The sequence below is a fragment of the Neoarius graeffei genome, chromosome 13 (genome assembly GCF_027579695.1).
Source record: "Neoarius graeffei isolate fNeoGra1 chromosome 13, fNeoGra1.pri, whole genome shotgun sequence".
Lineage (NCBI taxonomy): Eukaryota > Metazoa > Chordata > Actinopteri > Siluriformes > Ariidae > Neoarius > Neoarius graeffei.
In genome coordinates this window covers 43736175-43762361 of record NC_083581.1, presented here as the reverse complement: position 1 = coordinate 43762361, position 26187 = coordinate 43736175, and the positions used below count along the sequence as shown (strand labels likewise).

Sequence of the window (26187 nt, the reverse complement as noted above, 5' to 3'; positions counted from 1 at the left end):
TACTGCTTTTGAATAATTCCCTGCTAAAATAACCTTCAGGAAGCCCAAACTAAAGAGGTTTATTTTAACTTGATGGTGCACAGGGGCCCAAAATCAAATCTTTCTTTTTAAGGCTGGAGTGGAGCCTTAGTTTTATGTCGTGGAGACGCCTTGCTGTGTCTGTACAAATATTTGAATTCAGGGCTCTACATTAACTTTTGAAACCACTTGTCCTGTCGGGCAAGTTGAAAGGAAATTTACTTGTCTGAATGTGAAGTTGACTTGTCCGAAGAAATATTTGAGAAAAACACAAAAACTATTTGTAACCCAACAATCTTTATGGCATTTGTTTCCGAATTCACAGCATATGCATAATATCTATAAATCAAAAGTAATCAATACTTGATATACTGAGGCAAAAGTTCAAAAATATAGTAAAACAGACTGATTGATACCATAATTCACCAATTATTCTGCCGAAGTTCAGAAGCAATATATTCCAATAGAGTAGAAATTATGAACATACAATTTTAAGAACAAAATAACTATAGTATGAGATCCAGAAACCCTAACCGTTATATATACACAGATCAGTACTCTGCAGTTCAGTAACAAATATCACAAAAACTAACATTATCATAAAATTTATGACTTGAGATATCACTAGTTTGGACAAGAGAAACAAATAACAATGCTACAAATAAAAACAACTGATAACAAAATTGACTGATTAATACTGTAAATCACTGATTATTATTCACTGAAATCTAGTTATCAAATGACAAGATAATATATCTTATGAAAACCTCCACACCTCTATTGACTCTCAGATGAATGGATACAAATAAAGTTTCTATTCATCTTCATCTATCAACCCTTGAGTTCTGCTCCATCAGTTGGACTCCATCAGTTATTATGAGAAATTGAAAACCAGAAAATTAAAATTATATATATTTTCATTTTTAAATTATTAATTTTGAATATATATCCTCCACTGATTTAGCCTGGGAAATCCCATGCTGCTTTGCACAATCGTTCCGATCTGAAAAGACAGCATGGAAACTATGGTCTAAAGGCTCGCCTGAGTTAGGGAGCCAATCAGAGAGTGGGGAGGGGTGGAAAGACGGTGACGCGTACTACTCGACAAACAGAAGCTTGTAGTTTATTTGGGCCTGTTTACGGATCACATTTAACATGGCGGTGAGCGATACGAACCAAACTTTCGATCAAGCTGGACGGAGGGTCCAGCTTCTCTCATATTTGTCTTGCACAAACGGCAGTAATCGTTCGGTGCCATTGTTTTCCTATTTTTGTTTTGCCTTCTCTTTCTCTTTCCTTCTCTTCTTCGCCTCTTCGTCGCTCTAACTACGTCACCGGGTACAACTGCCATGATTGGCCATGGGCTACGTATACGCCAAATGATAGACATTCGCAATGTCCAATAAACGGCTGTTGACAATCGTAAACCACACCTCCCCTACGAGAAATTCAATAGGCGGATTCCAGACCATATTTCACTTGTGATATGGTCTGGTGTTAACCAGACTACCACTGATTAATTGTTGTTGTCTAATTATTCAGTGTGGCTCCTGTATGGTATTTAATGGTAAAAAAAGATAATTTCAAATAATCCATAATTATATCTAAATTATAGAGCCCTATGTTTCAAATCCCTAAACTCCCATTACTAATTAGTTAATTACTACAGCCGGTAACCTAATTAGCAGCCATTTGACAGCTTGGTATTTCCTAGATCAGGGCTTTTCAAAGTGTGGGGCGCGCCTCCCCTAGGGGGCGCCAGAGTTCTTCAGGGGGGGCGCAACGTGAGGAAAAATAAACCAGAATAAGTTACTATTGCGGACATTTAGCGAACTTCAGCTAGCCTTTGCCAGAGACAAAATGGATCGATTTTTAGTACCTAAAGCTACAGTGAGTGAGGAGACAGAGTCTGGGCCAAGCAAAAGAAGAAGGAAGTATGAGCACGATTATTTAAAGTTTGGATTTTCATGGACTGGATCTGAAGATGCTCCACTGCCACAGTCAGTGCGTTTACATGCACATAGAGAAAATCGAATTTCTGCCGTTGCTCGACTGAAATCGAAGTTCTAAATGGCATGGAAACACCTTAGCTCGGCTGAAATTGAACCGAACTTGATTTCTCGTAATCGAGCTACGCGACCTAGATTATGCGATTTTTGCCGAGCTACTTAGTGCATGTAAACCCTATCGAGCTACGTAGTCGAGCTACTTACTTCAGCACTGCCCCTTCCGGGAGTGACGAGTGACGAGACCACAAGCGGGAAACACGACAGCCTCGGTCGGAAAAAAAAAAACAGCCTCGGTCGGCATGACACGTCACCTTAGCCGCCCACTTTATTAGGAACACTGCTGTTCGTACATACAAACTACAAACACTCCTCTTAGAGTTTAGAGTTTATTTTATTTTTAAAAGGGACAGTGTACAAATTAAACATTATCCTTGTGGTAAGGACAGATGTCTGTACCAGGTTATAGCAATACATGCTAATTTCCACCTGTAGTCCCTTGGCAGGTGGATGTAATAAAAAGATAAAATGTACAGGAAATGTCATCAAATCTGTCATTAGAGCAATCTGTAGTGATTTAGACCAGTAAAATTTCTTGTGAACACGGAACTGATAACTTTGTTTACACTCTTGAATAGCTCTTCTTCATGACAACAACCGGAAGTGTACCAACACGATGGGGCGTGTAGCGCCACCTGTGGCTCGGGTGCACAATGTACCTCACACAATAGCTCGATTTCCTTGTGTGCATGTAGGATTGGATTTCTCTGGCACCCCTGCTGGGACCCTTTGCTCGATTACCGACAGCAGCTCGATTTGGATGTGCATGTAAACGCACTGAGTGTGTTGTCTGCCAAGAGGTGCCAGCTAACGATGCTATGAGATGTTTAAAATGTGTAAAACAAGATGTTTTTTTTTTAAAAGCACAGATGTTTAAAATGTGTAAAAAACAGGTTTTAAAAAAGCACAGATATTTAAAATGTGTAAAAAAAGATGTTTTAAAAAGCACAGATGTTTAAAATGTGTAAAAAAGATGTTTAAAAAAGCACAGATATTTAAAATGTGTAAAAGAAAAAAATTAAAATGTGTACAACAACCATTTTTTAAAATACGAATGGAGCATTAAGTATAGCAACAACAAAAATTGTGGGGGGGCGCTGTTGTTTATTTGCTCTCTGAGGGGGGGGCTGACTCTCCCACACTTTGAAAAGCCCTGTCCTAGATAACTTTCCCCACTCCTACCTCACTCCCCGTCAATCCACACGCATGCAGGCGCACATTCCAAGCCAGGCCAATTCAAAGATTTGGAAATTACCACATACTCAACGTAAATATACAGTTGAATAATGATCCCGCCAACAAATCCACGTGTATGACATGATTAAAACCAATCATAAACGACCGTTTACTTTTCAGCTCAAATACACGAAGCGGTATTGGCCGGTTTTGCAAGTGGAATATTGCGCATGCGCACATCGCTCTTTCCGAATAGAAACATCCGGTGATTCATCAAAACAATATGTCGAGTGAGATGCTTCGGAAATCATGTGAATAAACTGATAAATTTGATATGTAACCCGAATATCGGTGTATTTTGGCACTTGTCCGATCGGACAAGTAACTGAGACGATGAACTTGTCCGACATGAAGTATCACTTGTCGCGGACAAGCGTTAATGTCGAGCCCTGGAGTTGTGCTAGCCTGGGAAATCCCATGCTGCTTTGCACAATCATTCCGATCTGAAAAGACAGCATGGAAACTATGGTCTAAAGGCTCGCCTGTGTTAGGGAGCCAATCAGAGAGTGGGGAGGGGTGGAAAGACAGTGACGCGTACTACTCGACAAACAGAAGCTTGTAGTTTATTTGGGACTGTTTACGGATCACATTTAACATGGCGGCGAGCGATACGAACCAAACTTTCGATCAAGCTTTAGACACTGTTCTGAATAGTTTAGAGCGAAAGTTTGTTTTAAAAAAAGAACAGCGTTTGGCGTTACAGTCTTTCTTCGCCTCTTCGTCTTCTTCGTCGCTCTAACTATGTCACCGGGTACGCCAAATGATAGACATTCGCAACGTCCAATAAACGGCCGTTGACAATCGTAAACCACACCTCCCCTACGAGAAATTCAATAGGCGGATTCCAGACCATATTTCACTTGTGATATGGTCTGGTGTTAACCAGACTAGAGTTGTGCCAGTTTGGTTGGTATAAACCTGCATTAAGTCCACTTTGATAAGTCAGTAACTAAGAAAAAAATACAGACTAAGTGAAGAAAAAGTGAAGAATACTACTTTGACTTGATTTTTCAAGGAAAAAAGTGGCGAATATTTTTCTGAACCCAGGGGGAACGCTGCTGGCATGCCATGTGGAGATGCAGTAAGCTAGCACACTCTCAATGCAGCAGTGATGGAAGGATCCCAGCAGCTTCTGCTCCAGGTTGTTTGCCCTGAGGAGCCACTGCTGGTCCTTCTTGACCACTGCGGTGGTGTTGGTGGACCAGGAGAGGTCTTCAGTGATGTGTGTGTCCAAGAACTTGAAATTGGGTACCCTTTCCACACATTCCCCATTGATTGAATGGTTCTGAGCCTGCCTTGTTTTTCTGAAAATCAATAACGAGTTCCTTTGTTTTAGACATGTTCAGGATGAGGTTATTGTCTGAACACCACACTGCTAGTCTTTGGATTCGTTCTCTGTAAGTTGTTTCGTCTCCTCCGGAGATGAGATCAACCATGGTGGTGTCATCCGTGAATTTAATAACGGTGTTGGCAGAGTGGATGGGGGGGTACTGTCGTGTGTAGAGGGTGTAGAGAAGGGGACTCAGTACACAGTCCTGTGGAGCGCTAGTGGGAGAGGTGTGGGCCTGTTCTAACAGACTGAGGGTGGTTGGTCAGGAAGTCCTTGATCCAATGACAGATGGGTTGAGAGAGTCCCAAGTCAGTGACCAGTCTGCCTGGGGTGATTGTGGTCAATGCAGTGCTCAAATGCATAAAGGTCCTCACATAGCTCCCCCTGGTGTTCAAGGTGGGACACTGCATTGTGAAGAGCTGTGGCAATGGTGGCATCTGTGGACCTCTTCGCTCTGTAGGCTAATTGATGTGGATGCAAATGAGCTGACTGTTCTTGTTGGATGATCGTGGTGATGTATGTACGCATTATGCGAATGGAATATAAATTAATTTTATATATAAATGGTCCTTATGTAACTTGAAAGTGTGTTTTGGGTTATTGTCCTGCTGAAAAACAAATGATGGTCCTACAACGTGTAAAACAGGTGGGTTGGCATGTTGCTGCAGAATGCTCGTGATAGTGACGCTGGTTAAACTTCAATTTTGAATAAGTTGCCAACAGCATCACCAACAAAGCACCATCACACCACCTGCTCCATGCGTAACAGTGGGAACTACACATGCAGATACCATCCGTTCCCCTTTTCTGTGTCTCACAAAGAACCAAAAGTCTCAAATTTGGTCTCATGGGATTAAAGTACGGATTTCCACTGGTCTAATGGCCATTCCTTGTGTTTCACGGCCCAAGCAATTTCCTTCTTCGTATTGGCCCCCCTCAGTAGTGGTTTTGTTGCAGCAATTTGACCATGAAGGCCTGATTCACGCTGTCTCCTCCGAACAGTTGATGTTGACGTGTCTGCTGCTTGAACTCTGTGAAGCATTCATGTAGGCTCGAATCTGAGATTATGTTAATTGCCGGTTTCTGATGCTGCTGACTCTAATGAACTTGGTCTTCTGCAGCAGACTAAAGGCCAGTTTATGCTGACAACGCAGTCCTCGCAGATGGCGTCTGCGTAGGTGCCCCCCCCCCCCCCCCCCTCGTAGACGCTCTGCGCGCACCTCCCAAAAATTGTGACCATCGCAGAAGCCTCGCAGACAGCGTCACAGACAAGAGGGCTCTGATTGGTCCACTCTACATCCGCTGTACACGCACTTCCGCTTCCCTACTTTCCCGGTTTGGTTTGTTTTCACGACCGCCATTTTTAAAAACACGAGCGAAGATGGAGCAGCACGAAGAGCGGTTGATCGAGGAAGTGAGGAAGTACGTACATCTATACGACTCCAGTTCTAGTCATTATAAGTAACCGGAGGATAAACACTCCACTAACCACACCCACCAACTACTCCTAGCAATTTCGCGACTTCGCGCCCTCTTGTGTTGTGGCGGTGAATAACATCGCACACGCCTATTACTCCCCGCTCAACGATAAATTACAACTGTCTGCGAAAAGCTATCTGCGAAAGCCTTGTCACAAGAGCATGCAGAGGCCCTAAGTCTTGGTCTTCCTTTACTGGGACGGCCCTCGTGAGGACCAGTTTCAGCAGAGCGTTTGATGGATTTTGCAACTGCACTTGAAGATACATTCAAAGTTCTTGCAATTTTCTGGACTGACTGACCTTCATGTCTTGATGATATATTTTGTGATCATATCACACAAGCCCAAACCCCAACAACTCTGTTTTCCTTTCATTTTCATCTCTCTGTGTCTGTGGGACATTTTGAGATGATCTGTTTATGGGATGCTTTTTTTTTTCCCTGACTAGCTTTAACTCAGCAGCATTGAAGAAAAAAAAAATTGGTCAAAGAAAAAAAAAAAAAATCACTGAGTAAATTCCTCCTCTGTTAAGCTCCCATTATGATAACTTGAAACTTTTGATGAAATGTCTGGTTGTACTAATTTAGGCCACGCCCACAAGGCAACAGTAGGTCAACATGAATATAAATAGTTAAAATATTTCCTATGAAGTTAGTACGATGTCTGATTTGTGATCTAGAGTTCTACATTTTCAATCCTGAAGACTGAAATAAAATAACAAAACCTTTGTCTCTCTCCCTCCAGGTTTGAGCCTCTGGCCTATTTTATTTTAATTTCCTTCTTAAATTTTTTTAGTTACTCTCACACACGCACAACATGAGCACTATGGATGAGACCAAAAGCCCGCTGAAGTCCGGCAAGCCGTCTCGCTCGGGTGGGAGCAAGGCTTCGTCCAGAGCGCAGAAGGAACGAGAGAACGCCAAAACACCAAATCGCAATAAAAACACCGCAGCATCCAGAGTGAAGGAGGAGGGGCAGGGTGGGCATGCCGGGGGCAAAGGGCCAGCAGGAAGCCCTCAGGAGGTGGGCAGAAGCAAAGCGCGCAGGCTGACTGGGAGGACGGGCTCAGGGGAGAGAGGCAAAGCCAGGTCTCAGACTCAGCAGGGGGTCAGAGGTGGAAACCTCACTCCACTCAGCCCTAAGGAGAACAGCGCATCATCAAGTAAAACCCCCAGGCCTGCAGTGAAGGACAGACACACAGGTGTGTGTGTGTGTGTGTGTGTGTGTGTGTGTGTGATCATTAATTGCTGTATTTCACCAGTATCTTATTCACATCTTGCATTTTTTTTGTTTGTTTGTAATGTTTTACACATATAGGACTCAGATTTAGTATTTCTAAACAAAAATGGACACGCTCACAACCATTTTGTAGAAGAACGATCTGATTAGCTTAGCAACCTGATGCTACATGTTTATAATCTGACAGAAAAATCTTATCAGAATGTTTATTTAGGAACAGGTTTGATGTTGAATAAAATGGTCTCTGTGTCTTACAATGGATTAGCACTAAGGAGTGCTATTTGGCTAAACCAGTGGTACTCAAACATTTGCGATCCCCCCCGAAAAAAAAAATATAGATAAGCAGTGTTTTCCCCAGAAAAAAATTAAAGCCCTAAATTCTGGCATGATAAAACACAGACAATTGAGTGCCAACAGCGCAAAGCGAAACTAGGGGGGTCCGGGGGCATGCCCGCCCCGCAAAATTTTTTGAAAATAGATGCTCTCAGCTGCATTTTCAGGGTCTCTGAGAGGTTTTCGATCCATGATTATAGGATAGATTTTACCAGTGTTTCAATGATTTCTGACCTAAACAGTATTAATGTGTACACATTTGAAATTTCACCTTAAAGTTCAACATGCAAGTTAAACTGTTTTGTTATAGATTACTGAGGTCTACGATAGATTTTCAATCTACAGGGATCCCTTAATGATCTATGTTCAAGTCGTGCTGTAACAAAAATGTGCATGAAAATATGAACAGCGGTTTGCTCCATCTTACGCAATCCAATGAAGAGAATCGATCATCATGACCTCCTGTTGATCACAAAGGGATCTGAGCCTAAGACCTGCCACCTTAAAATAAGTTGCTGTATTACTATAACTGTAATGATTTAGAATGTTTCTGATGCAATTACCGTAATATATGTAGAACTAAGATGCACTGAAAAGAAAAGAAAGGCAACTGCATATTATAAAGTTTAAATTTTGGCACTTTATTAAATGGACTAGATTAAGATTAAAACATATTTAAAGGGAAAGAAAACTTAATTCATACATTTAAGATTGCAGAAAGATTATGTACTTATAAAAACATTCATGAAGAGATTGTGTTAAGTGTCAAATGTAGCATAATTTTGAACAATAACGATAAGCATATTTGTCAGTGTGATGTCACTGTGAGCCTTTAACAAAAGAATAATCCGGAGCCGCCTTTTGTTAAATGGATCCCAGTGACATCACACTGCCAAAAATGCTTACGATTATTATTTGAAATTATGCTATATTTGATACATTTGGACAACTTTACTTCGTGAGAGTGTTTATAAGTACGTAATCTTTCTGCAAACCCAAACTAATGAATTACGTTTTCTGCTCCTTTAAAGCAGATTAATTCTCCTTGGCTTTTGCTTGGCCCAATGTTGGCCAACCCTCTCATAGTCCATCTCGCCGTCATCCATGCTGATGTGGATCAAATTGTGCAGCGAGTCTTCTCCTAGCTTATTAAAATCAGTCACTTTGTCCGTCTGGTGGAGGACAACATCGGCAGCCAATGAGATCGCTTATAATGAATCGGAAAATTCTGGGATGTCTGATGATTTCTTTCGATATTTTTATTGGACGGTTTGAGCACGTGATCTTGACGTAGCCAACAGATTAGTTTGTTTACATCATACCGCGCGGATATATTACTTTGACAGAATCAACACAAACATTAGAAAAAAGACGGCTTGTTTAACACACACATCAATCAATATGTAAATGGATCTGTTATTTGCTCTCCTATGTGTCTAGTTACTTGTGGGTAGGAAATTTAACGTATCGGTATAAATCTAAGTGCATTGGATTTTAACTAAAGCGACTAAGCGTATCGGCAGGCAGAGCAAGCGTATCGGGCCCGATACGCTAAAACGCTTTGGGGAAAACCATGGATAAGCTATTATTATTATTATTATTATTATTATTATTATTATTACAACCCCGATTCCCAAAAAGTTGGGACAAAGTACAAATTGTAAATAAAAACGGAATGCAATGATGTGGAAGTTTCAAAATTCCATATTTTATTCAGAATAGAACATAGATGACATATCAAATGTTTAAACTGAGAAAATGTATCATTTAAAGAGAAAAATTAGGTGATTTTTAAATTTCATGACAACAAATCTCAAAAAAGTTGGGACAAGGCCATGTTTCCCACTGTGAGACATCCCCTTTTCTCTTTACAACAGTCTGTAAACGTCTGGGGACTGAGGAGACAAGTTGCTCAAGTTTAGGGATAGGAATGTTAACCCATTCTTGTCTAATGTAGGATTCTAGTTGCTCAACTGTCTTAGGTCTTTTTTGTCGTATCTTCCGTTTTATGATGCGCCAAATGTTTTCTATGGGTGAAAGATCTGGACTGCAGGCTGGCCAGTTCAGTACCCGGACCCTTCTTCTACGCAGCCATGATGCTGTAATTGATGCAGTATGTGGTTTGGCATTGTCATGTTGGAAAATGCAAGGTCTTCCCTGAAAGAGACGTCGTCTGGATGGGAGCATATGTTGCTCTAGAACCTGGATATACCTTTCAGCATTGATGGTGTCTTTCCAGATGTGTAAGCTGCCCATGCCACACGCACTAATGCAACCCCATACCATCAGAGATGCAGGCTTCTGAACTGAGCACTGATAACAACTTGGGTCGTCCTTCTCCTCTTTAGTCCGAATGACACGGCATCCCTGATTTCCATAAAGAACTTCACATTTTGATTCGTCTGACCACAGAACAGTTTTCCACTTTGCCGCAGTCCATTTTAAATGAGCCTTGGCCCAGAGAAGACGTCTGCGCTTCTGGATCAGATTTAGATACGGCTTCTTCTTTGAACTATAGAGTTTTAGCTGGCAACGGCGGATGGCACGGTGAATTGTGTTCACAGATAATGTTCTCTGGAAATATTCCTGAGCCCATTTTGTGATTTCCAATACAGAAGCATGCCTGTATGTGACACAGTGCCATCTAAGGGCCCGAAGATCACGGGCACCCAGTATGGTTTTCCAGCCTTGACCCTTATGCACAGAGATTCTTCCAGATTCTCTGAATCTTTTGATGATATTATGCACTGTAGATGATGATATGTTCAAACTCTTTGCAATTTTACACTGTCGAACTCCTTTCTGATATTGCTCCACTATTTGTTGGCGCAGAATTAGGGGGATTGCTGATCCTCTTCCCATCTTTACTTCTGAGAGCCGCTGCCACTCCAAGATGCTCTTTTTATACCCAGTCATGTTAATGACCTATTGCCAATTGACCTAATGAGTTGCAATTTGGTCCTCCAGCTGTTCCTTTTTTGTACCTTTAACTTTTCCAGCCTCTTATTGCCCCTGTCCCAACTTTTTTGAGATGTGTTGCTGTCATGAAATTTCAAATGAGCCAATATTTGGCATGAAATTTCAAAATGTCTCACTTTCGACATTTGATATGTTGTCTATGTTCTATTGTGAATACAAGATCAGTTTTTGAGATTTGTAAATTATTGCATTCCGTTTTTATTTACAATTTGTACTTTGTCCCAACTTTTTTGGAATCGGGGTTTTATTATTATTATTATTATTATTATTATTATTATTATTTTTATTATTATTATTGGGCTGGTTTTTTTTTTAATTGTTGTGTATTATTATATTATTACAATGTTAGACAACACAGTCCAAGACTGAAAATGTTCAATTTTGCCCTATATCCTTTTAAAAATTTCTGGATCCAGACATGGTTCTGGATCACCTCCAAAATTTAAGTTCTTCATTGGGCCAAGACATGTATCTAGTAAAATTTTCATATAAATCCATCTGTACATTTTTTTTTTTCTGCAAAATTGCTAATGAACAAACACATGAACGAACAAACAAACTCTACCGGAGTACCGGAGGTTGTGTTGACAACTGTCTCAGTGTGACACATGAGCCTGCTTTGTTTGGCAGAGTTCGTGAATTCTCGGCTCAGTTAACACAGCCTCAGGTCATCCTCAATCTGTGCGCGATTGCGGTACTTAGTTTTGAGTGCGGTCAGTTTTGAAAACCCTACCTCACACAAGTATGTTGAGGCGAAAGGTAGGAGAATTTTTAAGGCAGCGTCACAGAGCTGGGGGTCCTCCTGCATCAGTGTGACCCAGAAGGATGTAAGAGAGGTGGTGCTAAAAAGGTGCTTCAGCCTGCTGTCACTCTTCAGCTCAGTAAGCTGCTCTTGCATTTGCAGTGACAAATCATTTGTGATGCAAACAAATGGGTCCCCTTGAAATAAGAAACTAACTGCTGCTTAAACCCAGACAGGTGTTTCACGCTGTCATTGGCAAGCACCTCCACACAAACGGCACATTGCGGACGTGGTTCCAGTGTGCCAGTAACGGAAAAACCGTATTGTAAATAACTTTTGTCATATTTACGGAGTTTTGTTTTTTTGGGAACTGGTGCATCAGTGGGACCAGCTCTTTTTTTCACAAATTAGAAATTTGTCCATATCGTTTATTAACCCAATAAAAGATCATTATGCTGTAAGTGTGAACGTAGCAAAGGGACTTGTTCAGCTAAGAATGCTAACACCTTACCACCACGCACCAGACTTAGCTTCGCTAAAATGAGCAATCTACAAACCATGCTTAATGTAATTAAGTTAAAATGTAATTAACTGTGATACGGTGTTGGACCTTACAATTTTTAATCGAAGAAAAAAGGTGGAGGAAAGACCACGTCGTAATATCGAATTATAGATTATTAGACTCTGAATTCATCGAAATCAGAGAAACGGCCATCAAATACCTCAATAAAGTAAATATCTATGGCGACTCTTCATTTCATTCAGATATTTATTGTATTTTTCTTTTGTATGGTTCACATTAGCCATCACAAATATCATAAAGCTTTTTGCGGGACGATTGCGACAGTGCCAAGCTCACTCATGGCTTGTTTTCATTTACAACATGATTCTGTCCCCCTTATCATGTCCAGCTTGTTTCCTTTCGGTTTCATTTCATCAAAAAAAAAAGTAAAAAAGATACCAGTCCCAAAGAGAGAAAAGGATGAACAGACACCAGTCATATGAAAGAAATGTGAGTTTCTACCAAAGTGACTCAAAAAGGAGTCTCCTTTCACCTGGTGACCACAATGTTTTCTAAACTGTCTTGTTTTTTTTAATTAATTTATACTTCAAGATTTAACTTTTTCTTCGGAAGCTTTGAGTTTGGGTGAGTCGAACCCTCAACACTGCAGATCAAGTAATGGGTTTAACGACACACGCACCATCATGAGGCATTGGAGAGGTTTTGTTTATTGTTACAGTTAAAGTTTGAATTTTATTGAAAAATTATAGATCATTAAAGCATAATGATGATCATAACTGTACCTGTTTTTTGATAAACTTTGTTTACCACTTTACTTTCATTGACCTAGGAAATACGTAGTAATTAAAAGGTTATGGTCAGGGCAAGTGAACAATCTTGCTGCTTGGATGAGTGGATTAAAAAGTTAATGTCGAGGCCTGTATGTAAGTTTGCTAAAACAATATAAATTAGGCATATTAATTAACTAGCGAGCTGCCGTCACTGATACGAGGGTTATTTCATCTCATCTCATTATCTCTAGCCGCTTTATCCTTCTACAGGGTCGCAGGCAAGCTGGAGCCTATCCCAGCTGACTATGGGCGAAAGGCGGGGTACACCCTGGACAAGTCGCCAGGTCATCACAGGGCTGACACATAGACACAGACAACCATTCACACTCACATTCACACCTACGGTCAATTTAGAGTCACCAGTTAACCTAACCTGCATGTCTTTGGACTGTGGGGGAAACCGGAGCACCCGGAGGAAACCCACGCGGACACGGGGAGAACATGCAAACTCCACACAGAAAGGCCCTCGCCGGCCCCGGGGCTCGAACCCAGGACCTTCTTGCTGTGAGGCGACAGCGCTAACCACTACACCACCGTGCCGCCCACGAGGGTTATTTAATAGAGGAAATGGGTGCTGCAATGACGGCCCAAACCTATCCCTCCTGACGTCCTCTAACCACAGCCATTAACATAATGCTGTGTTCACACTTATACCGGTACGATAGTGGTATAACTGTATCGATACAAAGTATACCGGTACAGTTTAGTGCATCTGTCCACACTAGCGAGAAATGTTTGCGGTTTTCTTTCACGGTAGTTGAAATGCGCGTGCGCAAAATGTTTCCGTGGTTACCGAGTAACTTCCTTCTGAGAATATATGGCATCCATTATTTCGAGATCTCGAGAAAACAAAACCGTTATTCTGTGATCTCGAGAAAACAAAATTATTTCATGATCTCAGCTGGATCACTGTATCTCCGTCGGTAGAGACGAAGCCGGGCCAGTCTTCTGCAGAGGTGCCGCGGACTAATTTTGAAATGATCCCTTATTAAAAGACTTAATGCAATCTCTCCCTGTGTCAACCCCTGATCAAAATATTACCTTATTAGGTGATCAATTATTCCAGACATTCTAATGACCAAAGTTGCGTCTGTACAGAATGAGAAATAGCCCCAAAGTCAGCATATCACAAGTCTCTTGGCGCACCTGAATGAACCATTTCTCAGCTGTTTACTCGAGATCATGAAATAATTGTTTTGTTTTCTCGAGATCTCGAATTAGTTGTGTTGTTTTCTCAAGATCCTGAATTAATTATGTCGTTATCTCGGGATAACAAGGTGAATAAATAAAAAGGATTATATGAAGGGCCTCTCTCGGCTTCCGTACGGATGAAACAACATGTGTGTGCTTTTTGTTGTCACTGTACAGTCTGTATTTCTGGTGGTCATTTATTCAGTCGAATTGTATAAAACGCGCGAGGCAGTTGAGAAAGAAACAAACGAATCTCCATTCTTCACTATTTTATTCAGCGAAGACATCGATTGAGGTGTGTGACTTTGCGCATGCGCGTTATATTTGTATCGATACAGAGCCGCTTCATCTGTCCACACTACAGCGAAGCGCTACAGTACCGATACTGTACCGGTATGAAACCCATACATTTGTGGGTTTCATACCGCTACAGTACCGGTATAGTTGCTAGTGTGGACAGGTGTTGTGGTACGAAAGTAGTTTCGTATCTGTACAAAATCCCTAGTGTGGACAGGGTATTAGAAAGGTATCCAGTGTGATGGAATGTGAACATTCTTGTGACTTTTTTTTTTTTTTAAATAAAATAACTTCTGGCTTGCTGTTAAAGATCACTGCAGACTCCTATGTTTCTGCAAACAGGAAATCCACGATGGTACCATATAAGCATGTGGAAATGTCATTTACTTCTCAGATTTACTGGTACTAAACTAGTGAAAACACTTCACACGTCTGTTCTAATTTTTTTTTTTGTATTTCTCCTCGATGGTGTGGTTTAATTGGGCACTAACGGCAATCTGAACGCTTCTGTGTGTGCGTCAGGTGAGGTGTCGGCGAGACGCCCGGTGGAGTGCATTTCTGACGCCACAGACGAGACAAACCTGACCTCTGATCAGCAGCTGGGACTGAAACAGGCCGAGGAGAGACTTCAGAGAGACTACATCCACAGACTGACCAAGGTGAGAGCTTCACTCCCTCACTAAACATGGGATTCATTTATAGATTGAATAAAATACCATATTTAATTTAGCTAGTAAACTGGAACAAATAATAACCAGAGCTACATTTTGGAGAAAAAAAAAGAACTGAAGGTAAAGAAAGGTCGAACTCAGAAAAGGAAAGTATTTTATTTTCATGTCTTGGAAACAGGACAGAGATTTTTGGGAAAACTCCTAATTTTTATACAAAAGAAAAGTGTGTTTTTAAGGATGACATCCTTGTAACATTATCTGAGCCAGTGATCGGAGTTAAAATCTCACGTGACCTTCCATACTAGAAATATTACAATATGACGTGTTAACGGTGCCATCCTCAGGTCCTTGTAATGTAAATAATTCATTGAATGGCAATAAAAATAGACCGTGCTACTTTTCTGTGGTATCCTAAAACAATCACTAAAAATATAATGTTACAACTAACTACGTAGTTAAATGAACAATCAGATGAAAAAAAAATAAATAAGTGGAGACTTGGTAATAAATAATTCTTGTCAAAACAAAGCTGTAAAAAATTAGTGATGAGAGAGTTGTTAGCATTTTCATATTTTCTCGTAATAGTTATTTAACACATCGAGTGGGTGTGTCCCAACTCTCACACCCTGTTCACTACGTACACCCCACGTTATTTTCAAGCAGTGCATTATAGGTATTCTGTATGCAGACGTGGCGGATGAGTGCTGGGAGTTAATGAGCTGTTAATGGTTTCAAGTTTGCATGTCTGGGCTTTTTGTTAAGTGTGTGTGTGTGTGTGTGTGTGTGTGTGTGTGTGTGTGTGTGATTTCTACAGCAGTCCCCTGATTACCCGAATTTCCAGTATCTATGCAAACTGTGCTCAGTTCACGTGGATAACATCCAGGGTGCTCACAAACACATCAAAGAGAAACGGCATAAGAAGAACATCATGGTAGAGCACACACACACCACACCACACACACATTTCAAAATTACTGAAAAAATTACCACAGGGTTGTTTGTAAAAATTCAGTCACAAAATCTCATGAAATTTTGTGTAATTTGTTCCACAAGAAAAAAGAAGCTAAATCTTTCCCCCCCACCAACTGAATCCAAATCTTTCCCCCCCACCAACTGAATCCAAATCTTTCCCACCACCAACTGAATCCAAATCTTTCCCACCACCAACTGAATCCAAATCTTTCCCACCACCAACTGAATCCAAATCTTTCCCACCACCAACTGAATCCAAATCTTTCCCCCCACCAACTGAATCCAAATCTTTCCCCCCACCAACTGAATCCAAATCTTCCCCCCACCAACTGAATCCAAATCTTTCCCCCCACCAACTGAATCCAAATCTTTCCCCCCACCAACTGAATCCAAATCTTTCCCCCCACCAACTGAATCCAAATCTTTCCCCCCACCAACTGAATCCAAATCTTTCCCCCAACAACTGAATCCAAATCTTCCCCCCACCAACTGAATCCAAATCTTCCCCCCACCAACTGAATCCTAATCTTCCCCCACCAACTGAATCCAAATCGTTTTCCCCCCAACAACTGAATCCGAGTCTTTCCCCCACCACCTGAATCCGTATCTTTTCCCCCAACAACTGAATCTGAATCTTTCCCCCAACAACCGAATCCGAATCTTCCCCCTCAACAACCGAATCCGAATCTTTCCCCCAACAACTGAATCCGAATCTTCCCCCAACAACCGAATCCGAATCGTTCCCCCAACAACCGAATCCGAATCGTTCCCCCAACAACCGAATCCGAATCGTTCCCCCAACAACCGAATCCGAATCGTTCCCCCAACAACCGAATCCGAATCGTTCCCCCAACAACCGAATCCGAATCGTTCCCCCAACAACCGAATCCGAATCGTTCCCCCAACAACCGAATCCGAATCGTTCCCCCAACAACCGAATCCGAATCGTTCCCCCAACAACCGAATCCGAATCGTTCCCCCAACAACCGAATCGTTCCCCCAACAACCGAATCGTTCCCCCAACAACCGAATCGTTCCCCCAACAACCGAATCGTTCCCCCAACATCCGAATCGTTCCCCCAACATCCGAATCGTTCCCCCAACATCCGAATCGTTCCCCCAACAACCGAATCGTTCCCCCAACAACCGAATCGTTCCCCCAACAACCGAATCGTTCCCCCAACAACCGAATCGTTCCCCCAACAACCGAATCGTTCCCCCAACAACCGAATCCGAACCGTTCCCCCAACAACCGAATCCGAACCTGTTCCCCCAACAACCGAATCCGAACCTGTTCCCCCAACAACCGAATCCGAACCTGTTCCCCCAACAACCGAATCCGAACCTGTTCCCCCAACAACCGAATCCGAACCTGTTCCCCCAACAACCGAATCCGAACCTGTTCCCCCAACAACCGAATCCGAACCTGTTCCCCCAACAACCGAATCCGAACCTGTTCCCCCAACAACCGAATCCGAACCTGTTCCCCCCCACCAACTGAATCTGAGCTGTTTTTCCCCCCACCATCACTTGAATCAAAATATTTATTTTCAAATATTTATTTTCAACAAAAGAGAACACCTGCTTCCTGAGTGTGGCCCAACCTTCTAATGTTTAGAATTTTCCGTGTTTTTAACGGTTAGAAAGTGTTTACCATTTACAGCCTGTAAATCAAACAATGGGGCGGTGCAGATAACAGGCAGGGTTAGATTATGCTATATTTAGCATTATAAATAATTTTGTTTTTTAAACAACACTGTGTCATCTGATATTCACAGCTTTTAGTGTGTGTGTGTGTGTGTGTGTGTGTGTGTGTAGGAGAAGCAAGAGGAGAACGAGTTGCGTTCATTACCCTCTCCGTCTCCAGCTCACCTGCAAGCACTGAACTCGGCCGTGATGGAGGCAGCGCAGGAACAAGGCATCTCAGAGCAGGAGTTCCAGCAGAGAAACACAGTGCTGCGGCGCATGGAGCTGATCATCCAGACACACCTACCTGGTGTGTATACACACACACACGGACTATCTGCCTGATCCATCCTGATGTCCTACTTCTGGCTGAGGTTTTCACTGCCTCGCCTCTGTGGAGGATGGTCCCATATGGACAGTCTAAAGATACACTTAGAAGATGGCTGAGGACTACAATCGCCATGATAACTTTAAGACTGCAGCTGCCATGAACAGTTTTACACTCAAGTCCATCAGTGAATAGCTGATAACGTCAACAAAATCGATGACTTGCAACCATGTGATCAAAATGTGTTCCGTCATGAGCGTCAGCCATGATGGTGGATATACAAAACAACGAGGATGGCAGCCACTGAAAGTGTGTCTGTAAACAGTGTTGAATTTTCTCAGTATTACCACGATTTGAATGATCGAGCAAAGATTCGATACAAAGAGAAGATAGATATGTGTAGTTTTGACCCATATTATTTAAAAAAGTCAGACTTTTCTAAAGATAAGACGCTTCTACCAACCATCGAGTACCCAGATATCGCGTTCTATCTCGTTTGGCTGCCGAAGAATCGAGTCCGACCTTGGACGAAACACAGCCCATTTTCTGACTGGGAGCCCAGTCTGGATTGTTTGTCATATAATTTTGCTGGCGCTCCTAGAAGCGAAATGGTAATACACACGTTAAAATTATACCAACGACCGAGTGAACCACGACAACAGAATTCTCGTTTTATAGCAAAATTCTAGCAACACGAAATAAAATTCTGCCATGATATTATCGAGAGACCTTTTGAATCTCACCTGAGATAAAATATTTACTGCAAACACGAGCTGTTTTGGTTTTATCCTCTGTTAGATCAGTCCTGCCGATGTTGTTCAGCCGTGCTCGTCTCCTCTCCATACTAAACCTCAGAGTTCCCTCGCCCTTTTTCCGAATCGTGGACAGAATTCTAAAAAATCGGAACGTGCCACGGTCACGAGTACTGTTGTGACCACGACCATATACAGCACAAAGATATGGCAGAGCTAAAAGAACACTTAAAGCAGTAGAAAAACAAAGAGAATTGCTCACGTGTGACTATGTTTTGTATGGAATGCCGCTTAGCCCCGCATTTGTATCTCCACCAACATGGCCGACATCCGGGTTTCTATTTCGCTTTGACGTCACTTGCAAGTCAAGAATAGACTTCATACAACCCCAATTCCAAAAAAGTTGGCACACTGTGTAAAACATAAATCAAAACAGAATGTGAAGATTTGCAAAATCATGGAAACCCTATATTTCATTGAAAATAATGCAAAGACAACATGCCAAATGTTGAAACTGAGAAATTTTATTGTTTTTTGAAAAATATATGCTCATTTTGAATTTGATTTCAGCAACATGTTTCAGAAAAGTTGGGACGGGGCAACAAAAGACTGAAAAAGTTATGTAATGCTTAAAAAAAACTAATTTGGCAACAGGTCAGAAATATGATTGAGTATAAAAAGAGCATCCCAGAGAGGCGGAGTCTCTCAGAAGTAAAGATGGAGCGAGGTTCACTGCTCTGTGAAAGACTGCGTGGGCAAACAGTGCAATGATTTAAGAATAACGTTCCTCAATGTAAAACTGTAAAGAATTTGGGGATCACATCATCTATGGCACATAAGATCAGTAAAAGATTCAGAGAATCTGGAGAAATCTCTGTATGCAAGAGACAAGGCTGAAAACTGACACTGGATGCCTGTGATCTTCAGGCCCTCAGGAGACACACTGCATTAAAAGCAGACACATGTCTGTAGTGGAAATCACTGTATGGGCTCAGGAGCACTTCAGAAAACCATCGTCTGCGAAAACAGTTCATTACTGCACCCACAAATGCAAGTTAAAACCAGATATACACAATATCCAGAAACACCGCCACCTTCTCTGGGCCCGAGCTCTTTTACAATGGACTGAGGCGAAATGGAAAACTGTCCCGAGGTCTGACGAATCAAAAGTAGAAATTCTTTTTAGAAATCATAGACACCACGTCCTCCAGGCTAAAGAGGAGAGGGACCATCCGGCTTGTTATCAGTGCACAGTTCAAAAGCCAGCATCTGTGATGGTATGAGGGTGCATGACATGACATGGACAGCTTGTACATCTGGGAAGGCATCATTAATGCTGAATGATATTGCTCTGAAACGTGTATGGTATATATGCTGCCATCCAGACAAAATCTTTTTCAGGGAAGGCCCTCCTTCTTTCAGCAAGACAATGCCAAACCGCTTTCTGCACATATTAAAATTGCATGGCTCTGTAGTAAAAGAGTCCGGGTGCTAAACTGGCCTGCCTGCAGTCCAGACCTCTCTCGCATTTAAAACATTTGGTGCATTATGAAGTGCAAAATACGACAAAGGAGACCCCAAACTGTTGAGCAACTGAAACTGTATAACGGGCAAGAATGGAACAACATTTCTCTTTCAAAACTACAGCAACTGGTTTCCTCAGTTCCCAAACGTTTACAGAGTGTTGTTAAAAGTAGAGGTGATGCAACACAGTGGTAAACATGCCCCTGTCCTAACTTTTTTGAAATGTGTTGCTGACACCAAATTCAAAATGAGGATATATTTTTCAAAAAACAATAACATTTCTCAGTTTCAACATTTGATCTGTTGTCTTTGCACTATTTTCAGTGAAATATAGGGTTTCCATGATTTGCAAATCATCATATTCAGTTTTTATTTACAGTTTACATAGCATACTAACTGTTTTGGAATTGGGGTTGTATTAAAATTTATACTGAATTTCCCGGTTGCACAATTGCACTTTGACCATATAGGACACAGTTATAGAGGCGAGTTATTTATGACTCTGTCTGTCATCACCCGAATGAGGATGGGTTCCCCTCAAGGTTTCTTCATGTCGTCTCAGGGAGTTTTTCCTTGCCACTGTCGCCTCAGGCTTGCTCATTAGGAATATATTAGTTTATATGTATAAAATCTGTTTTTCTGAAGCTGCTTTGCGACAGTGTCTTGTTTAAAAACGCTATTCAGATAAATTGACTTGACTAGTTATTGTGTTGTCTCTGTGTCTCAGCATGTTCTCTGCGTCTCTACGGTTCCTGTCTCACGCGATTCGCCTTCAAGTCCAGTGATATCAACATCGACGTGCTCTATCCATCCGGGGTAAGTGCACAAAGTGTCTCGTGCCCTCGTGCTTTTGGTGTTTTGTGGTGAAATGATTTTCATTTTTGTTCGTGCTTTCTATGTTTCAGATGACGCAGCCCGATGTTCTCATCCAAGTGCTGGACATCCTAAAGAAGAGTGGTTAGCATCACACATACCTTTATGGCTAACAATGTCTGAGGCAGAGTCGACGCTAACGCACGTTTTAAATTCAGATTGATGGCAAACGTGCAGTTTTGCAGCCAACATGCGCAACTTTTAAACATAGCTACACCTGCAACTTCGTATAACACACTCAGCTTTACACCTAATCTACAGCTTGGTGTGTGCGTTTGTAAAAGGACTGAGGTCGAAGGGAAAGTTTAATTCGTCTTGTGTTGTGTGTTTTTGATGCAGATGAATTCACAGATGTGGAATCGGACTTCCACGCTAAAGTTCCCGTCATCTTCTGCCGTGACGTGTCCTTGTCAGTGCAGTTTCTTTTGTCACTCTGAGCTTTTCACACATGAAATCTATCAAGAGCTTTACTGAAGGGGTTGTGTTGTATATCTGTCTGTGTAGTGGTTTACCGTGTAAAGTGAGTGCAGGAAATGATGTTGCGTGCCTCACCACCAATCACCTAGCAGCATTGGCCGAGCTGGAGCCTCGTCTGGTTCCTCTGGTGCTGGCGTTCCGCTACTGGGCCAAGGTTCGTTCTCTCTCTCTCTCTCTCTCTCTCTCTCTCTCTCTCTCTCTCTCTCACTCACTCATTCCAGATGCACACATCACAAATTTTAGAACATCTGTAAACCTTAATAATGCTGTTTGTGTGTGTGCGCAGCTGTGTCATGTGGACTGCCAGGCCGAGGGTGGGATTCCTTCCTACTCCTTCTCTCTGATGGTCATCTTTTTCCTGCAGCAAAGGAAGCAGCCCATTCTACCTGTATATCTAGGCTACTGGGTATGACCACACACACACACTAACCTTTATTTACAGCGAACATACAACTTTTTACCATGGATGCAAACAGCACGCCTTTTGGCGGATGCCGCCTTTTTCATGGCTGTCTGGGGGACTTGTGTGAATCGTGCAGATCCGATGAGTTGTTTTTTTTGGGGGGGGGGGGGGGCATTGGAGTGTTTTTGATTACAACCCCGATTCCAAAAAAGTTGGGACAAAGTACAAATTGTAAATAAAAACGGAATGCAATAATTTACAGATCTCAAAAACTGATATTGTATTCACAATAGAACATAGACAACATATCAAATGTCGAAAGTGAGACATTTTGAAATTTCATGCCAAATATTGTCTCATTTGAAATTTCATGACAGCAACACATCTCAAAAAAGTTGGGACAGGGGCAATAAGAGGCTGGTAAAGTTAAAGGTACAAAAAAGGAACAGCTGGAGGACCAAATTGCAACTCATTAGGTCAATTGGCAATAGGTCATTAACATGACTGGGTATAAAAAGAGCATCTTGGAGTGGCAGCGGCTCTCAGAAGTAAAGATGAGAAGAGGATCACCAATCCCCCTAATTCTGCACCGACAAATAGTGGAGCAATATCAGAAAGGAGTTCGACAGTGTAAAATTGCAGAGAGTTTGAACATATCATCTACAGAGCATAATATCATCAAAAGATTCAGAGAATCTGGAAGAATCTCTGTGCGTAAGGGTCAAGGCCGGAAAACCATACTGGGTGCCCATGATCTTCAGGCCCTTAGACGGCACTGTATCACATACAGGCCAACTGGCTTTACATGCGCAGCTTTCTGATTTACTGTTTTCTTCTCATACTTATACTTCCTATGTTTCATGGACTGTAACGGCATTTGCTTATTTAGTAATTTTAATACAGAATTTACTTTGAAATTATTATCAGACACTCCAACGCCCCCCCCCCCCCCAAAAAAAAAAAAAAAAAAAAACCTCATCGGATCTGCACAATTCACACAAGTCCCCCAGACAGCCGTGAAAAAGGCGGCATCCGCCAAAAGGCGCCCCGTTTGCATCCATGTTTTACACAGCTTTCCAGCTAAACTACAGGTTAACACACAGCTTTACAGTCGAGACGACAATGATTTTCCACTTCGTAATTCTGCCTCATCAAAATTGCAGGCAGGATTATGGGGGTGATGCCCCCCCCTTTAATCCACAGGAGCTCTTTGAGCAGGCCACGAGGTCTTTTTATGGTGCTGCAACCACCCTGTCTCTAAGACAAATTTCTCCTTGGTGGAGACTAATAAAGAAACCTAACCTAATTCAGGATCTTTTCCGTTTCAGTTTTACTAAATTCCATGTCAACACCGGTTTCAGGTTTTCCTGTATGACACACATTTTAAGGACTGCTTTAAAACACTGTTTGTGTGGTAGATCTAAAACAAAGAAATACACTTGTAAATTACATTTTGATGTGTATTTTGTAAAGTTTAATAAATGCTGAATTCATAAAAATGATCAAAATTCTTACATTTGTTTACAGTCTTTTACAATAAACGGTTTCAGCTTATCGGGCTTCTGCAGAGGAATATCAACGACTATATACATTTTTACAAAATCGAGCACAAATTGTTCCCGTAGGTCTTTCGATTCAGTTCCCCGAACATACAGTGTTTTAAGCGTCACCTGTCTTGGCCGATCGCCAGCATCCGTACCACTGCCAGTGCTAGGCCTTGTCTTGAACTTGGATTCTTTGGATCGTTAGTGTTTCTGACTTTTCAAGTGGTCTTTTATCATGTCAAAGCACATAATCTATCGGATGTTGACTGTATTTGCAAAATAAAATGCCGTTGTCTTCATATAGTTAATCGGGAAATTGATTCAGTCTTGATATTGCGTTTACTGTCCGTACAGACTCTGACTGTTTCACGCGTTTAAAGGCTGGTTCGGTCCAGTTGCCATTTTTGTTTGCTTCGGCACGGCAACATAAATTCTGGTCTCTGTATGAGAGCAGCCAAGCGATTGGCGAGGACATCCAGCTCAGATGGCAAACAGCCAGGAGGCACATGCAATTTATGCATATTATGGGCGAGCCTCGGAAATCCCCCAACGAAGTTAAAGGCGCAGTCCGACACCGTAATGGCTTATTTGATACAAAATGTTTAGTTTTAATTTGTGCAAATAAACTTTTTGGTTGCGGAAAACCATCATCTCTACTTTACAGACAGCTTTAATATACAGTTAATATACAGCTTTACCACATTGATGGCTAAAGCAGAGCTTTTACGCTCACTCTCTAATTGTCGCTGACCTATGTTTAATCGTGACTGTAGTTGACGTTTCCGTGTTTGATTTTGTGTGTGTGTGCAGATCGAAGGGTTCGATGTGAAGCGTGTGGATGAGTATCACCTGACCGCCATTCAGTTGGGACACTTTGTAGGGTGGGAGCACAGACCAGGCAGCGCTAATGAGGGTCGCGGAGATAAGACGAAAAACGACCCCCAAAAATTGGCTGAGAAAAAGAATGAGAACCAGAAGGGCAAGGTGAAACACACACACAGACACACAGAGTGCTTCTCTACTCAAATGTGGAATTTGAAGCTTGTTTATATCTGAAATTGCTGGCATTTAAATCTTTCTCCTTCCTTTACTCCGTAATTCATTGCACAAGGATGGATAGATGCTGTTATGTGTGTATACATGTGTGTATGTGTTTGCTCATAGACTCGTCTGGTGCTGGAGAACACGGAAAATGTCTCTCTTGGCCAGCTGTGGTTGGAGCTGCTGCGTTTCTACACACTGGAGTTTGCACTAGAGGATTACATCATCAGCATCCGGGTGAAGGAGCTGCTACCCAGAGACGTGAAGAACTGGCCGCGCCGCCGCCTCGCCATCGAGGGTGAGGCACACACGGACAAACACACGTTTATTTTCTCACTAATGTAACTAACAAACGGGTAACGTTGTGTATAAATCATTTCATATCATCCATATCAGACTTAATGTCTGAGTGCTAGCTATTGCATATGGCTAACATATCCTTGCCACCCATAGTTCCCAGTTGCCTAGCAACAGTGTGCCCACCTCTAACCCGATATTTACACGAGCAATTGTCATCGAGACAGGCAAAATGGTTCATTTTCTATATCCGGAGCTGTGTTTTCAGTGACAAACTACATTCAAATCCAAATTTTTGTCAATTCTGTGCAAATTAGGTGAAGCAACTAATCTAAACAATTGGCCCGAATGATTCCTCAGACCTATCCTATGGTGTGTGTGGGTTCCGCTTGCAACTTTATTTCCTACCTGCAATTAATTTGGTGCACAAAAGTGGAATAAAATTTTATAAAACAGTTTTTCATGTCATGCAAAAATACAGTTCAGAAGGAAGTAGCAAAAGATGATTGGTATCTCCGAGTGGATGTAGCTAGCACAGTTGGCTCACTTTCCTAATCTAATATGAGAACAAGGCTGGTACAAAGCCGAGCATGCAGCATGTAAATCAAACAACTAATTTGATTTTTCACACTGGCAAGTTATTTAGTTTGCATTTCTAGTTATCTTTAGAAGCGTTTGCATTTTAGCTACAAATGTTTCTTGATAGGCCACACTAAATATCGACAAACTCCAAGCAATTCTACGGAAGCCGCGAGAGGCCCTTCATATAATCCTTTTTTTTTTATTCACCTTGTTATCCCGAGATAACGACATAATTAATTCAGGATCTCGAGAAAACAACACAACTAATTCGAGATCTCGAGAAAACAAAACAATTATTTCATGATCTCGAATAAACAGCTGAGAAATGGTTCATTCAGGTGCGCCAAGAGACTTGTGATATGCTGACTTTGGGGCTATTTCTCATTCTGTATAGACGCAACTTTGGTCATTAGAATGTCTGGAATAATCGATCACCTAATAAGGCAATATTTTAATCAGGGGTTGACACAGGGAGAGATTGCATTAAAGGAACAGTCCACCGTACTTCCATAGTGAAATATGCTCTTATCTGAATTGAGACGAGCTGCTCCGTACCTATCCGAGCTTTGCGCGACCTCCCAGTCAGTCAGACGCAGTCAGACGCGCTGTCACTCCTGTTAGCAATGTAGCTAGGCTCAGTATGGCCAATGGTATCTTTTGGGGCTGTAGTTAGATGCGACCAAACACTTCCGCGTTTTTCCTGTTTACATAGGTTTATATGACCAGTGATATAATACAAGTTCGGTTACACAAATTGAAACGTATCGATTTTCTAT

General features: G+C 41.8%; 1 protein-coding gene across 8 annotated transcripts in view; it reads left to right on the top strand.

Annotated features, from left to right (window-relative positions):
- tut4 (terminal uridylyl transferase 4) overlaps positions 1-26187 on the top strand; it is a 68298-nt gene that overhangs the window by 5023 nt on the left and 37088 nt on the right. For 6 of the 8 annotated variants that reach the window (XR_009656154.1, XM_060937779.1, XM_060937783.1 and 3 more), the window contains exons 2-12: positions 6872-7328; positions 14784-14920; positions 15747-15863; positions 17723-17900; positions 20922-21010; positions 21100-21151; positions 21407-21476; positions 21572-21698; positions 21831-21950; positions 24302-24475; positions 24656-24830. Coding sequence is in view for 7 of the 8 variants with exons in the window: in XM_060937779.1 (XP_060793762.1) it covers positions 6944-7328; positions 14784-14920; positions 15747-15863; positions 17723-17900; positions 20922-21010; positions 21100-21151; positions 21407-21476; positions 21572-21698; positions 21831-21950; positions 24302-24475; positions 24656-24830 (1624 nt within the window). In the remaining variant the exon portion in view is untranslated. The remainder of the gene's footprint in view (positions 1-6871; positions 7329-14783; positions 14921-15746; positions 15864-17722; positions 17901-20921; positions 21011-21099; positions 21152-21406; positions 21477-21571; positions 21699-21830; positions 21951-24301; positions 24476-24655; positions 24831-26187) is intronic. The other 2 variants (XM_060937782.1, XM_060937781.1) reach the window with 1 other exon arrangement.